At 42.1% G+C, this 17,701-nt stretch overlaps 1 protein-coding gene across 5 annotated transcripts in view; it reads right to left on the reverse strand.

Moving 5' to 3' along the window:
* Nucleotides 1–10,249: 10,249 nt before the first annotated feature.
* Nucleotides 10,250–17,701, reverse strand: part of SHPRH (SNF2 histone linker PHD RING helicase) — a 98,888-nt gene continuing 91,436 nt past the window's right edge. For 4 of the 5 annotated variants that reach the window (XM_053291158.1, XM_053291182.1, XM_053291168.1 and 1 more), the window contains 3 exons: nucleotides 13,169–13,347; nucleotides 12,468–12,548; nucleotides 10,250–11,300 (listed from right to left, as the gene is read on the reverse strand). In XM_053291158.1, the coding sequence (XP_053147133.1) occupies nucleotides 11,204–11,300; nucleotides 12,468–12,548; nucleotides 13,169–13,347 (357 nt within the window). In that variant the 3' untranslated portion in view covers nucleotides 10,250–11,203. Of the gene's footprint in view, nucleotides 11,301–12,467; nucleotides 12,549–13,168; nucleotides 13,348–17,102; nucleotides 17,176–17,701 lie in introns of those variants that run through there. The other variant, XR_008315269.1, reaches the window with a different exon arrangement.

A 17,701-nucleotide genomic window follows, 5' to 3' on the forward strand; every position in this document is an offset into this window, starting at 1 on the left:
CCAATGTTACCTCTACAGAAGACATAATATGAATTACAGAAATGCCACCATATAAAAACAGAAGCAAGAAGTTTCCGAAACAAAAAACCTACACCACCACTATTTTCAAGATTATGCTATTAACTTAGAACAATGCGTACTCCAACTCACTTTCTTCCATTGTTTCCAGACAACTATTTCCAGATCCATGTATATGGGACAAATTCCACTGAGAGAGACAATGGCTAGAGTCAGACATAAGAGTGTCTAAATATTCGTGAATACAAATAACAACTAATATTTATAGACCACTTTTCAACAAAAGTTTCCAAAGTGGTTCTCTCTCTCTCTCTCTCACGCGTACACGCGCATACACACAATGTGTGTGTATATATTGTGTGAGTGTGTGTGTGCATGCATATGTGTATATGTGTATGTGTGTGTGTAGATAGATAGATAGATAGATAGATAGATATGAAGGAAAGATGGCTCCCTGTCCCCAAAGGGCTCACAATCTAAAAAAGTAACATAAGATAAACACCAGTAATAGCCACAGGAGGAATGCTCTGCTGTGGATAGATAGGGCCAGTTGTCCTCCCTGTTCAATTCAAAGAATCGCCACTTTAAAAAGTTTATTTAATGAGCCCAATATAATACAGGCTGTAGCTCTGGGTTAGATCATGTTTTATCTGACACAGTACATGCAAGGTTCTGTGTCAGATCTTTGTATGTACTGTAGAGGGTACCAGGTTCAATCCTTGGCATTTCCAGTTAGGGCTGGGAAAGCACCCTGGATCAGGTCACATTGTGGCCTGGAAACTAGATCACAATATTTATCTAGTTGAACCAATGGTCTGTCTCAATATTCAGCAGCGTTATAGCTCTGTCTAATTCATTATTTCTAACTGAGCAAAGAGGCACCTTTTAAAGTGGCGATTCTCTTTATTTAGCAGGGAGAGCAACTGGCCCTATCCATCCCCAGCACAGCATCCCTGAGCCCTTTGGGGGCAGGAAGCCATTTTAATTTTAATTTAATTTAATTTAATTTATTTATTATCTATGTAAACTGCTTTGGGAACTCTTGTTGAAAAGCAGTATATTAATATGTGTCATCTTTGTATTCTTGTCTACACTGACAGCAGCTCTCCAGGGTTTCAAAGGAGTCTTTCCCAGCCTCGCCTTGGAAATACTAGATATTGAACATGGGACCATGCAAAAAGTAGGTCTTCTACCACCTAGCTATAGCCCTTCACCAATGGTCTGACTCTGGATAAGACAATTTCATACATTTAGAGTTGTTCAGATTTCACATGTTTATTTAGGGTTGGTGTTCATTGGACTCCAATGGGCAAATAGTCTAAGAATAATTTTCTTCAGTGCAAGATTAATTGTTCTAAAAGTAATGTTCCAAATGTGTGTCAAAAAGCAGTCAAACGACACAATAAAATTTCTCATGTTGTTTCATGTAGTACTGAAACAACAGCAGCCACCTTTAGAATGATTATTTACTATGTCTTTCTGAAGATTTGTAAACAAGTAGAGGGAAAGGCCCTCTTAAAGCCTAAGCACTTGCTATGGTAACAGGAATACAATTCAAAGCAGATTTCCCTTGGGAAAGTTAACCAACTAGCTGAAATGTCTGTAAATGTCCCCCATGGGAATTTGTGCCATCACACTGTGGGCTATACACACTCCCACAAGACCACTGGTTATCTCGAACGGGTATATGGAACCTTGCAAAAGAATTATGCTGTGATGAGAATTTGTAAATGTTCCAGGCACTATTGGAGGTTTTTTCAGCAATATCTGCATGGGAGGAGATCTAGTCTTGTGGTAGCAAGCATGACTTGTCCCCTTTGCTAAGCAAAGGTTTGTATTTGAATGCGGGACTACATGTGAGCTGAGCTCTCAAGGGTATTCTCTTTAGGGGATGGGGCAACTCTGGGAAGAGCAGAGGGTTCCAAGTTCCCTGCTTGGCATCTGCAAGACAGTCACAGGGCTGCTTGTAACCTTGGAGAAACTGCTGCCAGTCTGTGTAGACAGTACTGAGCTAGATGGACCAGTGGTCTGACACTCTATAAGGCAGTTCCTACGACAAGCATAAGTTTAATGGATATGTTTGTATGCCACCTTTCTACCTGAGACAAGCCCTCAAGATAGTTTACGTAATTGGAAACAGTCCATTGCTAGCATTAAAGATAACAACAGAGATATAAGAACAGGGAGAGAACAAACAAAGCATGCAGCCAATTAGATTCAACCAAAAACCGGAAGAAGCACAAACGTTTTGGTGCCGAAAACTTCGTAAAGTAGGCACCTGACACATGAAGGGTGTTCCCAGTGGTTTCTGAGTGCCACTGAAACATCCAGTTCTCTGTGGCCTTCCCCACCATTCCAAGGGTGGGGGCAGACAGATGAGGGCCTCAGTAAATGATCTTGATATATGGCAGTAAGGTAAAGTGTGCCAGGCTGGTGCTGACTCGTGTCAACCACAGAGCCCTGTGGCTGTCTTTGGTAGAATACAGGAAGAGTTTACCATTGCCTCCTCCCACACAGTGTGAGACGATGCCATTCAGCATCTTCCTATATAGCTGCTTCCCAGTATAAGTACCAGCGGGGATTTGAACTGGCAACCTCTGGCTTGCTTGCTAATCAAGTCATTTCCCTGCTGTGCCATTAGGTGGCTAAATATATGGCAGTAGGAGGTGCTTTACAGTCCCTTTCCAGAAGCCATTTAAGAAGCAGTCAAAACTAGTACCTTGAATTGAAGCCAACTGATAAGTAGCATAAAATTTGATGCAAAAGTGAAAAAAGGACAAACCTGCAAGATTTGTGGCAATGGTCATACAATAGTGCTAGTATGAAGTTTTCAAGCAGTCTTCAGAAGGCAGCCCCATGTATAATCTATTGCAGTAATTTAATTTATTTACTTATATCACACTCTTCCTCTGTTGGAAAAATATTTATCGAGTATAATAATGGGATATGGAATCTTACTTAGTCCTTTGTTATAGACTAATATAAAGGTTATTCTGCAACATGAGATATTTCTGCATACAAGTTCCCAGGTGGTCTGTGGTTATGATTCAGTGTTCTCACGGCTGCAGCCTAGGTTTAATTCCTGGTCAGGGAAGTGTTGCTAGGAATAGTGCAGAGCTCAGTGGCAGAGCACCTGTTCTGTGGGCAGAAAGTCCAAGGCTCAACCTCTGACATCTCCAAAAACGGTTTAGAAAGACTCCCAAAAAACCTTGAAGAGCTGCCACGGGTCAGTGTAATACTGAGCTAGCTAATTGGACCAATGATCTGACTCAGTAGAAAGCAGCTTCCTATGGAAGTTTGTGGCCGCAAAAATCCTCTGTGCAAAATACTGGAAACAAGGATACATTACTTACAGTTAATTAATGGCTTAATACAGTATGGAACTTTGCCTCTTTAGTCTGTTTGAGAATGTTATGAAGGGAGGCAGTTAATATGTTGTTTCAACACTGGTAGTTTTTGGTGTGTGTGAATTTTTGCAATAGGAATTTGCATTTGGATATCACAAGGAGGAAAGTTCTCTCAAAGCAATAGCAATCCTAAGCATGCTACTAGGAGCAAATCTCATTTAACTCAGTGCATCCTCTGAGTAAACATACTTGGGATGCTCTGCATGTGTTACACTTTTGTAATAGGTTTCTGTAATTGTATATACTAAATGTTTTAAATAAAATTTGATTACATCAAACTAGACAATCGGTAAAATCTGTTGGGACTAATCTAACAATTTAAGAATTATTCTATGGTGGAGTGGTACACATAAGTACAGAAGTTCCAGGAAGAAAATCCCTTACAATAAGCTGATCAAAATTGCTTTAAGCATTAATTCAGACTAAACTCTACTAAGCAGAAGTCTGGATTTGGTCCCAGGGCAAACAATTGCAAACAAAATTGCTTGCTCTACTCTCATCACATCCGTAGTCAGAGAGCCTGGGGAATATGGGAAGGCAAGTGATGCGTTTTCTCTGGCTGCAGTTTCTACTTTCAGGAGTAACAATGTTCTCCTAATGAACTGGGGAAGGAAGAACTAAAAGCCTTGCTTGTTTTGTAATCTAAACTTCTTTCTTTTTTGAGCAGCAGCAATTCTTCTGTTAACCTAACCAGCAATGGCAACTCTAGACTGTAAGGCTGTTCTCATGAGAGAAATGGCAGTCTGGAGAGGTTTTTACTTTCTTTCTCCTGGTTAGTGCACAAAATTCCTTTGTAGGTAAATCTTTACCTTGTCTGGATGCTAATATTTTTTAAGTATACCTCCCTTTTCCTGTCTGCATTTAAATGATTTGTTTTGTCGTGTACAATGTTACAGCTGAGATAGGTATTCTGCTGTGAAGCTGTAAGAAGTAGGGATGTGCATGGAACCAGTGGGGGACCAGTTCAAAGGTGGGGGGGATAACTTTAAGGGCGGGGGAGGGTGCACTACCCCCCTCCACATTTCCCCTGCTGGTGCTCACTAAAAACCCAGCCCGGCGGGGTGGCAGTGTACCTCCCTGCCGCCCCGTCCTCTCCTTGGACTGGAAGTAAGCGGAATTAGCCCATGCACGTGCAACTTCTGTTCACTCCCGGTCCGAGGAGAGGACGGGGCGGCAGGGAGGTACGCTGCCACCCCGCTGGGCCGGTTTTTAGTGAGCACTGGCAGGGAAAACATGGCGGGGGGAGTGCACCCACCCCCACCCTTAAAGTTATCCCCCTGCCTTCGAACCTTCAACCCACTCAGTGTTCGAACCTGTTCGAAGGCCCATAAAAGGGACACAAAAAGGTTTGTGCACATCCCTAGTAAGAAGTGCTGTTTTGCAAGTGCAATTTGAGTAATTTCTTTTCAGGATGTGAATTTCTTTTGGGGGGGTGTATCACCATTTTTCAACAGTTTGACAATGGAACTTCCTAATAGGAAATAGCAAATACAATTTAGTAAGTTAGTCATGGCTTTGGGCGAGCCATCATCAGAACTTCCTCCAGTTTTCATTCAAATGGTTGCCCGCCTCACAGGGCTGTTGCACTTGTGGATCACTTTGTACAAGTGCTGCAGATGTGATAAACACCATTTTCCATGCAACAACCCTACTGTGAGGGGCCAGCTGGCACTATCTGCTCTACTGAAGTTCCAAGTCCACTTTTAAAATCAGGGCAGGAATTCCCAGAAACTGGTGCTGCTTTGTTAAGAAGACCTTTCTGAAAGCACTTTGGCTTTTCTACAATGTTAGTTCTAAAATGCATTTTTCATTGCATCCAGTGTATAGATTGTGACTCATCTGCCCTATTGCCATTGACCAGACACACACTCTTTGTCAGACTGAGCAAACGAGGGGTGGGGGGAAAGCAGCAATTTCCTTGGCTTCCTTTTTCCACCAGCGTGGGATTTCTTTAGCCTGTGTTTATAGTACATGACCAGTCTCGTAAACAACTTTTATGTTCCAGGCAACCAAAAAAGGAAGAAAAAAGCTGGGTATACGGACAGAGATGCTTCGCAAGCCAACTCCTCAGACTGCCTGAAACGGTAGAAACCTGCACCACAAATTTTGATCCAGCAGCTTGGAGTTTATACAAATCAGAAGCAAACATGTACTGTTGATTCTTCTGCTGGAGAAGAAAAATAACTTAACCACTTAGATGTGTGTCTTACCTATAACCAACTGAGAAAGGAATATATTTTAAACATTAAGCTGATACATACAATCCTGAAAGAAATGTAAGCAGCTTAAGGATACTCATACCCAACAGCCTAATAAAATGGGGTATTCATGCTTACATGCCATCTATGCACAAACTTTAGGTCTAGCAACCAAGGGAAAGCTGCCAAAATGCAGAGACTTATGGACCTCTCGTCTAATACCAATCCTCCTCCTCCTAATACAAGAAGTGCAATAATCAAAAGTCTCAGAACAGAAAATTCTGCACTGGGAAAATTAAATTATACAAGGGTCATTGGTTCTCTTGAGCAAACTGATTTATAGTCCAATTTGTTTGTCTTCATAGCAGCGCCATGGGTTATTAAACCACTTTCTGTTTATTTTACAGAGTGGCCAAGAACAGTAAGCCTAAGAGTCCAAACCAAAGATCTTACATAGCTGAGCACCATGAATTGTACCTGAACTAAGTCTGCACTGAGTCTTTGCGTCCATCTCTAGGCATTCCCAATATCCTCACTCACTTTCAGAAAAAGAAAAGGATAGCCCAATAATGAACCAACTTCACCACTTCTCTGACACTTTCCAGTTCCATAGAATCAACTTTGAAGATTAAGGATATTTAATGGCAGGTTTGGGCGGATGCTACTAGCAGTGAAATGAAAATTGGGCTTGAGTCCATGTAAAAACATTCTTTCTTCCAATGTATGTACCCATGTATGTGCTGAACTTACTTTAGATAGACAGTCCACCCAACTACCTGAAGAGATACTCTTAAAAGGTTTATCTGAATGTTTTTAGCGAATAGTATTATACACAAGTATTTTTTCTCCAAGAACTCAGTTAATGTTTTCTCCAAGATCTAATGTTAATGTAACTAGTATTTTAACAATTTTTAATATTAATTAGCAACATTTAAATATCATGTATTGGAGAAGAGATCTGGTCTTGTGGTAGCAAGGGTGATTTGTCCCCTTAGCTAAGAAGGGTCCACCCTGGTTGCATATGAATGGGAGACTTGCTGTGTGAGCACTGCAAGATATTCCCCTTAGGGGATGGAGATGCTTTGGGACGACCATCTAGGTTCCAAGTTCTCTCCCAGGCATCTCCAAGATAGGGCTGAGAGATTCCTGCCTGTAACCTTGGAGAAGCCGCTGCCAGTCTGTGCAGACAATACTGAGCTAGAAAGACCAAAGGTCTGACTCATTATATGGCAGCTTCCTATGTCTAAAGTTGTAATATGAGAAACTTGTCATTGTTTGTCCACATAGGTGAACATAAGAACAGCCCTGCTGGATCAGGCCCAAGGCCCATCTAGTCCAGCATCCTGTTCCACAGTGGCCCCCAGATGCTGCTGGAAGCCTACAGGCAGGAGTTGAGAGCATGCCCTCTCTCCTGCTGTTACTCCCCTGCAACTCGTACTCAGAGGTATCCTGCCTTTGAGGCTGAAGGTGGCCTATAGCCCTCTGACTAGTAGCCGTTGATAGACCTCTCCTCCATGAAGTGATCCAAACCCCTCTTAAAGCCATCCAGGTTGTTGGCTGTCACCACATCTTGTGGCAGAGAATTCCACAAGTGGATTATGCGTTGTGTGAAAAAGTACCTCCATTTGCTGGTCCTCAATTTCCTAGCAATCAATTTCATGGGATGATCCCTGGTTCTAGTGTTATGTGAGAGGGAGAAGAATTTCTCTCTATCCACTTTCTCCACACCATGCATGATTTTATAGAGTTCTATTATGTCTCCCCGTAGTCATCTTTTTTCTAAACTAAAAAGCCCCAGGTGTTGTAGCCTAGCCTCATAAGAAAGGTGCTCTAGGCCCCAGATCATCTTGTTTGTTTGTTTATTTATTTATTGTTAAATTTATATGCCGCCTTTCATTAAAGCAATCCCAAGGCGGTTTACAGCAAAAAATTTAAACACAAGATGGTAAAAAAGACACAATTAAAATATTAAGTAGAAAAAAATTAAACAAATCTGATTAAAAATTTAGAACAAAAGCATAAAAGCAATACCGACTATAAAGAGCAGCAGCAGAGAATCAAATAAATGCCTGGGCAAAAAGCCAAGATTTTACACTTGTTCTAAAAGCTGTGATGGAGACTGAGGAGCGAATAGCCACTAGGAGAGCATTCCAGAGTCTGGGGGCAGCAACAGAGAAGGCCCTGTCCCGCGTGCACGACAACTGAGCAATCCTCATTGTCGGCATCCGGAGCAGAGCCCCCTCAGATGACCTTGTCAAGCGGGCAGCAACCCTTGGGAGCAGGCGGTCCCTCAGGAATCCCTGGCCCAAACCGTTACAGTTGTTTGCCCTCTTTTGCAGTTCTACAATGTCCTTCTTTAGATGTGGTGACCAGAATTGTACGCAGTACTCCAGGTGTGGCCGCACCATAGTTTTGTATAAGGGCATTATAATATTAGCAGTTTTATTTTCAGTCCCCTTTCTAATGATCCCTAGCATGGAATTGGCCTTTTTCACAGCTGCCACACATTGAGTCGACACTTTCAATGAGCTGTCAACCACGACCCCAAGATCCCTCTCCTGGTCAGTCACCGACAGCTCAGATCCCATCAGCGTATACTTGAAGTTGGGGTTTTTCATCCCAATGTGCATCACATTACACTTGCCAACACTGAATCGCATTTGCCATTTTCTCACTCACTCACCCAGTTTGGAGAGCTCCTTTTGGAGCTCCTCACAATCCGTTTTGGATTTTACTACCCAAAAGAGTTTGGTATCATCTGCAAAATTTGGCCACCTCACTGCTTACCCCTACTTCTACAGGTGAAACTCAAAAAATTAGAATATCGTGCAAAAGTTCATTAATTTCAGTAATGCAAATTAAAAGGTGAAACTGATATATGAGATAGACGCATTACATGCAAAGCGAGATAAGTCAAGCCTTAATTTGTTATAATTGTGATGATCATGGCATACAGCTCATGAGAACCCCAAATCCACAATCCCAGAAAATTAGAATATTACATGAAACCAATAAAACAAGGATTGTAAATAGAACAATATCGGACCTCTGAAAAGTATAAGCATGCATATGTATTCAGTACTTGGTTTGGGCCCCTTTTGCAGCAATTACTGCCTCAATGCGGCGTGGCATGGAGGCTATCAGCCTGTGGCACTGCTGAGGTGTTATGGAAGACCAGGATGCTTCAATAGCAGCCTTCAGCTCTTCTGCATTGTTTGGTCTCATGTCTCTCATCCTTCTCTTGGCAATGCCCCATAGATTCTCTATGGGGTCAGGTCAGGCGAGTTTGCTGGCCAATCAAGCACAGTAATCCCATGGTCACTGAACCAGGTTTGGGTACTTTTGGCAGTGTGGGCAGGTGCCAAGTCCTGCTGGAAAATGAAGTCAGCATCCCCATACAGCTCGTCTGCGGAAGGAAGCATGAAGTGCTCCAAAATCTCCTGATAGACGGCTGCGTTGACCCTGGACTTAATGAAGCACAGTGGACCAACACCAGCAGATGACATGGCTCCCCAAATCAACACAGACTGTGGAAACTTCCCACTGGACTTCAAGCATCTTGCATTGTGTGCCTCTCCATTCTTCCTCCAGACTCTGGGTCCTTGGTTTCCAAATGAGATGCAAAAGTTGCTCTCATCAGAAAAGAGGACTTTGGACCACTGAGCAACAGACCAGTTCTTTTTTTCTTGAGCCCAGGTAAGACGCTTCTGACGTTGTTTGTTGTTCAGGAGCGGCTTGACAAGAGGAATACGACATTTGAAGCCCATGTCCAGGATCCGTCTGTGTGTGGTGGCTCTTGATGCACTAACTCCAGCCTCAGCCCGCTCCTTGTGAAAGTCCCCAACACTTTTGAATGGCCTTTTCCTGACAATCCTCTCCAGGCTGCGGTCATCCCTGCTGCTTGTGCACCTTTTTCTTCCACACTTTCCCCTTCCACATAACTTTCTATTAATGTGCTTTGATACAGCACTTTGGGAACATCCAACTTCTTTTGCAATTACCTTTTGAGGCTTTCCCTCCTTATGGAGGGTGTCAATGATGGTTTTCTGCACAACTGTCAAGTCAGCAGTCTTTCCCATGATAGTGATTCCTAATGAACCAGACTGAGAGACCATTTAAAGGCTCAGGAACCCTTTGCGGGTGTTATGGATTGATTAGCTGATTGGAGTGGGACACCTGGAGCCTAGACTGTTGAACCTTTTCACAATATTCTAATTTTCTGGGATTGTGGATTTGGGGTTCTCATGAGCTGTACGCCATGATCATCATAATTATAACAAATTAAGGCTTGACTTATCTCGCTTTGCATGTAATGTGTCTATCTCATATATCAGTTTCACCTTTTAATTTGCATTACTGAAATTAATGAACTTTTGCACGATATTCTAATTTTTCGAGTTTCACCTGTAGATCATTTATGAATAAATTAAAAAGCACCAGTTCCAGTACAGTTCCGTGGGGAACCCCACATCTTACTTCCCTCCATTGTGAAAACTCTCCATTTATCCCTACCCTCTGTTTCCTGTCCTTCAACCAGTTAGCAATCCACACATGTATCCCTTATCCCATGACTGTTAAGTTTTCTCAGGAGTCTGATGAAGAACCAAATGAATTTCAAAAACAAGGAACAATAAAAAGGAAGCTTTATTAGTTTATTAGGATATAAGAATCCAAATTTGAAAACAAAGCAATAAAATTGTAAGCATCTTTAAAAATTTGTCAAATAGATTTTTTTTAGTATCATTGAGGCCAAAGATCATATAAAAAGACATAATTTATCATCAAGAAAACAGGAGATGTTAAAACATTTAAACATAAACAAGCAAAAACCAAAATTCTTTAACAGCATCAACATCCAGAAAATGATTACAAATACCAAAGCAGTTTTTAAGTAGTAGTAATTTAGGTTAACTGATAAAGCATTAAATGACTTGCATGATCAAAATGGCAGCACCACTAGAAGCCCTTTCTGAAAGAAGAGTTTTGCTTATTCAGGAACTTATTTAATAATGTTATGAATAAGATGGAGAAGCTATTGGTTCATGATTTAATACCCTTCTCATACCCATGCAAAGCTTTCTTTACTCAAAGTCTAGTTGAACACCCTGATCCAGCACAGAAATGTGCACACATCTCTTTTGTTGAATTAGAAACCCTAGGTATAAATCAGTGTTGTCTTCCCATACTTGGTGCTTTCCAGGAGATGCACAATGTTTAGTTGAACATCCACATTCTGGCATAGTTAGTCACACATGAACAGCATTTTTACATGCAGCTAGAACTAGGACAGGATGCTCATATTCTTTGGAAGTACAAAGTCATAGTTTATATAGCGTTTGTGTAAAGTGCAATTGTTCATTTTAATTTAACAAAGATAAAACGTGTTGAAGTAATCCACAGCCACAGAACATAGTGGAAACTGTTAAAATAGACTTACCAATTCATACAGTTCAAAAAGGGTGGGTGTCTGGTGACATCTACAGGAATTTCTGAATAATTAACTAATAATATAGTTGTGTGGCTTAGAAGATAAGTAGGTGATGGTCCTCCTCCTGATCTCAACGAGCATGAAACGTGGATTCATTCAATTTCTTCAGTTTCTTCTGAGAAAAGATCTGCCAAGTCAGCTACTGTTAACACAGCAGCCTCCGATTGCTTCATGGAAGAACTAGAGTGGCTTTGGGAATTTCGTTTTTGGTGGGGGAGAAGAAGCAACACAACAAAATTGAGAAATATAGCTTATATTGATCCTGATCAAAGACGTAGCTCTATCATTTTCATTACTGTAAAGTCTCCAAGGAAAACATTGTTTAAAAGTAGTACTGATCTGTCTATTATCATAAAACAACCACAATGAGTATGTAATGATACATTTGTGTAAACCTCTGAAACCTATGAATTATAGTTCACAGTTTCAAGAAGGTCCTATTTTATATAATTGCAAGTTGTTCAACAGATGTACAAACAGCTTGAATATTATATGCAAGCTGATATAGACAAGAGAAAAGCCTTGAGATAATTCTTTTGTAGAATCAACATTTGTAGGCTGGTTTGGGGTGGCTTGATAACACGAGTGTGACATCTTAATTTAGTTATTCCAACTCCCTCTCCCCCGCCTCCACACCCCAAACCACCACGCACACATGATGCTTGGTAAAGGGCACAAGAGAGGGGATCTGAGTTTTAAGATGTTTGAAAGGAACATGCCAAGGCATGGCTTCAGGTGAATATTCATTATGTGCATATTCATCAATTGTTTATTCCTCTATTTTTCTGAATAAGCTACATATTCAGATACTTGAAAGTATGTGTATCTCATTTCCCTTTGTTCTCCTCCTCTCTCCAATAACACACTGTGACCAAAATTTAATGATTCCTAGACGTGTGTATCTTATGTGTCTGTGGGAGCATGTGGCAAGAGGGACTCTGGACTGGGAATACATACCAACCAGAAAAGTGGATGATAGGACCTTTTCCAGATGAGCTGTTTATAGCAACATAAACATGCAGCAGTTACCTATTTGCTGCATGGGATTCAGACATTGCCCCCTCAAGGCAGCACTTCCATTGCAGAAGTCTCATTTCCCCAGCAAGCTGCTTTATTTTGCTGGGGAGGAAATGAGATTCTTTCTCCAGCAAGCATGTTCACCGTGGTTGTAAATGCTGCATGGAATATGACTACCAAAGTGTCACTGTTGAGTAATGCTTCTTCCTTCTGCTCCCACACACCACACCACTTTCTAAGTATCCTTATGGTCCTGAGTAGCTGCATTACCCTCATCTGAATACCAATTCTGAAAAGTATAATATTGCCAGGTCATGTAGATAAATTACCTGTACCTACCTCCTTTCTACAGTTTTCAGCATAGTCTGCATTCTCTCTTCTATTGTCGCTTTTATTAAGAACCTATGAACAATGGTGGGCCTGAATTTTGAAAAGAGAATATTCAGCACAGGTTGCTACTAATCATTCTTTAGTGTGCAGTTTACTTTTGAATGTACAGTCCATTCATACACTGTGGCAGGCACTAGAAGGACTAAGCAGAAACATTTGATGGCACTGGAAGATAATTCAACTGCTTACATTTCAAGAATGGAAAGCACTCTTTGGTTATGGAAAAAGTGTAAACAGTTTACAGTGGGAAAGAGCCAGGCATGGTGTCAAACTATTTCATCCCACAAGGTTAGTGAGGGCAAGTCTCAGCCAACTGTTGGTGCAAAGTCTGGTGGCACACACATATCCCCCTCCCCGCCACCAAAGATCAGCCCAAGTAAATTCATAACAGGATTTTCTCCAGCTGCTTTATGGAATGGTTAGAAAGACACTACAGACACTGGTGCTCGCCAAAAGCCAATTCCCTATGCTTCCACTTGCAGTTTGAAAAAAGACAACTGCAAGACTTTCTCAGAATCTCGATCACATTTTAAAACAAACCCACCACACATATCTAAAAAAAGTGGGAAAGTTGTTTTTTTACTAGTATACTGCTCTGAAGTTGTGGTTAGGTAAACCAAGCCAAAGCCTATGGCAATTTTGGTACTTACTTTGTTTGCCCAATACGATGCACTCTGCCAATAGCCTGCAGTTCATGTGCAGGGTTCAGTATGGGCTCCACGAGGAGGACCTGAGTCGCCTCAATGATGTTTAAGCCATTGGAACCAGTATGGAGAGGCAACAGCAATATGTTGATCTTGGGATCATATTTAAATGCTGAGAGATTTTCCTGAAAGACAAACGCATGGAAGAAAAGTAAGAGTGCACAGAATTACCACCTTTCTTATAGTTAAGAGCAAATCCAGCTGCTGGAAAAAACAGACTGGTGTCACTGAATCGTAAGCATGGGGGAAGTCCAACTTGGAAATACGAGATCAGGCACAGCATCAAAATGCTCAAGGCTGGTACACACGCAACACTGGCTGCCCATTAACCACGATTAACCATCCCTCCCCTGCAACTCATCCCTTCCCTAGAGGGAATTTCCCATGTAACTGCAGTCAAGCAGTCTGTCAGCACCATTCAATAGTTAATCAAGGTTCCCATTTAAGAAGAATTTGAAACTGTGGTTTGAAGTGGATTTTAGATCCTGACTGAAGGGGAACCCTGGATAACGTTAACTCTTGGACAATAGCTGGGGTCAAATGTTATGAAAACAATTTTGTTAGTCTTCTACAACTCCATGCTTCATGTATTCCTCAACTACAACTCCATGCTTCATGTATTCCTCAACTGTGATGACACTTGAATTGCCATGTGGTGTTTAGGGCTCCCCATTCTAAATCTAGTGAAAATCTGACATGTATAATCTTAGTTTGGTATGTGTGTGTCAATTTTACCCCATTTGAACAACAAAGAAACCTGAAAAAACTATGCACATAGGGTCCTGGGGCCAAAGGAAAACATGCTGTTTCATTTTTAGTGACTCTGTGGGCTGGTTCTCAAGACAGCACGTATGGTGGAGAAGCTTCTAGCCAAGATGCAGCAGCCTCACATGCTTCCACAAATCAACTGTGTGGGTGGGAAAGATCCTGGTTGGAGGACTGGGAAGTGATTTTAAGGGAGGAGCAATCCTAGTAGGTCAGCACAAACAGCTGACACTGGTAATCTTAAATTTGATCAAGGGTGGAGGAAGTTGGCCACCCTCACCAACCTACTAGCAATGTTCCTCCCTTACAATCACTTCCTGGTCCTCTGACCAGGATTTTTGCCACCTGCATGATCCATTTTCAGGAACCCATGCGGCTGCTGCAGCTTGGCTGGAAGCTTCTCCACCATAATTGCTACCGCAAGAACCAGCCCTACATTTAAGATGTGAAGGGCTTTCCAGTTATTGTGGGAAAGGGGCCTAGAGGGTGAGAATTTAATATTTTATCTATTTTCATAATAGACGATTGTCAAACTTTTCTTAGTATCACAAATTGATTTAGGTAAACCCAGAGGTTTACAAAACAATTTTACGAACCTGAATTATTTACACATTTTTCTTCCAGTTGGAACCTTTTTTGTGACCATGCAAAACCGTTTTTTTTCATTATACTATACTTATTTTGCAGAGTTCAGGCTGAGCAATGATTCCCAATTCTGCTTTTGGGGGACAAAATGACCCCACTGGATCTGCAACTGTTTGCAAGCAAGCGGCAGCATTTAAATGATCCCTTTTCTCTGTTCCCAGAAGAATCTTTGCAAAATGTGTTGTTGAAGATCCTCTCATGGATCTTTGTAACCAGCCAGCCCAGAGCAATACAAGTGTAGATTGAGCTAATTGGTAGTGGGAACATATTAATTGTAAACACTTTAGGCCTCTTTTTTGGGTAATATTATCCTTGCAGTTGACATTGTAAAGGCTAGTTGGATTTCTGGCTGTGGCTGGCCACTTCCTGTTTCTAAACAGCAAACACAGTCCAGAAAGCTGACACGTTGACACTTGCAGGTTACGTGCCAAAGAAAGGAAGGTCAGCTATTCTCCTTTCTTCAATGCATACAGACACAGCAATCTCAGACAATAAATCAAATTGTGAGATCATTTTTTATTTTAATAAAACTAGAGATGGTGTAGAAACCTGTGAGCAGATGGTCTCCACATAAACTTCCAAATGCATGATCAAATGTGGCCAATGGTGATCCCCTACCCTCAAATATACTGTAGTAGAAATTGCCTGTTAAAATGCCTACACTGTTTGGAAGATGAACACCTCACAATTGAACGAACATCCCAAAAGGCATCTCTTCCTAATAGACCTGGGTCCAGAGGTGCTCAAACCCTGGGCTGAACTTAGAAACAGCCAGCTGCCTGGAACATCAAAAGGGGCAGCTTCAGAACTGGTAGGGCCCACCACTGCTGACACCAAGAAGAGGGACAGGTGTCATCTCTGTGCTCCAAGCAATGACTGACAGAAATGCTGTAACTCTGGGCTGTCCAAGTCCCTGTCCACGGGCTGAATCCAGCCTGCATAGCCCCACCATCTGGCCACTGAGCCATTTCTGTTGCCACCGCCACCAAAGACAAGAAGTGGCCATTGCTGCTGCCACAAAGCAGTTCCTGCTGCCATTGGCACGGTCAAGAAGTGGCTGAGGAAGCCTGAGAGTCTGGTGAAGGCAGCAAGAAGCCACCACGGTTGAGAAGCAGCTGGCGAAGCCTGCAGGGCGGTGGCAAGGGCAGCAAGAAGTTACTGCAGAGAAGCAAGAACCTCGCTGCCAGCAGCAAGACGATGCAAGGTCGCAGCTTCAGTCATGTTGGGGCTGGCAAGGGAACAAACTACGGTTATTTAAATACCGCTCTTCAACCAAAGTTGTGAAAGTGATTTACATAGAAAAATAAATATATGTAATAATATATACCCACTTATATAAGATGGTCCCCTGTTCCCAAAGGGCTCACAATCTAAAAAGAAACATAAAGGTAGACACCAGCAGCAGCCACTGGAGGAATGCTGTGTTGGGGCTGGATAGGGCCAGTTGCTCTCCCCCTGCTAAAAAATAAGAGAATCACCACTTTAAAAGATGTCTCTTTACTCAATTAGCAGGGGAAGAGAAAAAGGATGTGCCTGCAGCTCAAGTGCACGGCGGGGCTGCCATATGTAAAGGGATCTTCGCTCCTATGAATACAACAAATATTTATATACTGCTTTTCAACAAAAGTTCCCAGAGCGGTTTACCTCCCCCATCAGTGCCACATTCCTCCCCCTCCGTACTGCTGGCTTTTTTGGCACAAAAATCAAGCAACCTAGAAGCCTGAGTGTTCCAAACAGAATTGTTTGCTGCCCTAGATCTGTGGAGGGGTAAGCCACGAGGAAGCTGTTTAAATGGGAGCTGCTCTGGTAAAGCTTCACTTGGCTTAGCCTTAATTGTCTCCTCTGCACTCTGTTCTCAGCAAACTGGGTTTTCTCTGCTGAGTTTTCTCTGACTGGGAGTGGAATTCCACTGGAGCAGGGTCTGGGGGTCTAGGCACTGATGAGGGGCTCTTAGCTGCAGCCTCTGGTGACCTGAGAGTATAGTTGCTAGAGTATAGTTGCTAGCTAGAGAGTATAATTGCTAGCTAGGCGGGAGGAGTATCAGTATTACGCTGAACGGGGTGGCAAGAAGATATACAGACAACCTGTGCCAGCGATTTTGACAGTAGCACCAGCAGGGGAGGTAACGACACCCTCCCCGCGCCTTATAGCAACCCCTCCCACGAGTGCACGGAACCGGTTCCATGCACATCCCTACCAGGAACCTAACCCCCACGATCCCATAGCCCCAATGACTCGATATTAGCAGTTTCCGTATCCTTGGTTGTAGCTGGGGACAGAACCCCCACGAATATTGAGGTTTTCCTGTGTATACACATACACATACACTGTATTTTATCAGATTATTTTAATCCTTTACCACATAACGGGCTTCTATGCCTTTTAATCATGTATTCATATATATCACTTTGGTTCAGGTCTGTTTGAACTTTATACAGGCCTGTAGCTGTTCTTTTGAAAATCGCTGTACCAGCTATGTGCTGAGAGAATTCTCGCCAGAAGAGAGGAAGTTGGCACTGGCTTTAGGTCAGATACATCGGGCACTGGGACATATAAGTAAATTAGTTTTAGTTACTGTAAGATGGCATATCTCTTAACAAACAGCAAGAACACAGAAGGGGCTTTTTTCTGCTGAGCGTTGGCCATCAGGTAACGGTCAAATGACAGTGAGATCATATAATCCAAATATACAAGCTATATAAGTCAGCAATTCATGATTTTTGCACACAAGGCAATATTGATCAATACCGAATCATTCTAAAATGAGGTCTTTCAAAACGGGTGGTATCTTGTAATTAGACATGGCTCATCAACAAGTATCTCAACCCATCCTCTTGGGAGGGAAAGACACTCCTCTCTGATAAGGAATTATAAAAGTTTAGACCATAGATTAGATTGAGAGGCTTTTCTCCCCTTTTTGGGGGGGGGGGACTTTTCTCCCCTTTGGGGGATTTTCCCTTTTAAATTTTCTCTCTCCTTTTCCTCCATATTTCCTAGCTATAGTTTTTATTTTATTTGTCTTTTAATTCTCACTGGGTCTCCTGTTCTGAGTTCTATCTTGTGTGTTGC

Source organism: Hemicordylus capensis, chromosome 1 (genome assembly GCF_027244095.1).
Source record: "Hemicordylus capensis ecotype Gifberg chromosome 1, rHemCap1.1.pri, whole genome shotgun sequence".
Lineage (NCBI taxonomy): Eukaryota > Metazoa > Chordata > Lepidosauria > Squamata > Cordylidae > Hemicordylus > Hemicordylus capensis.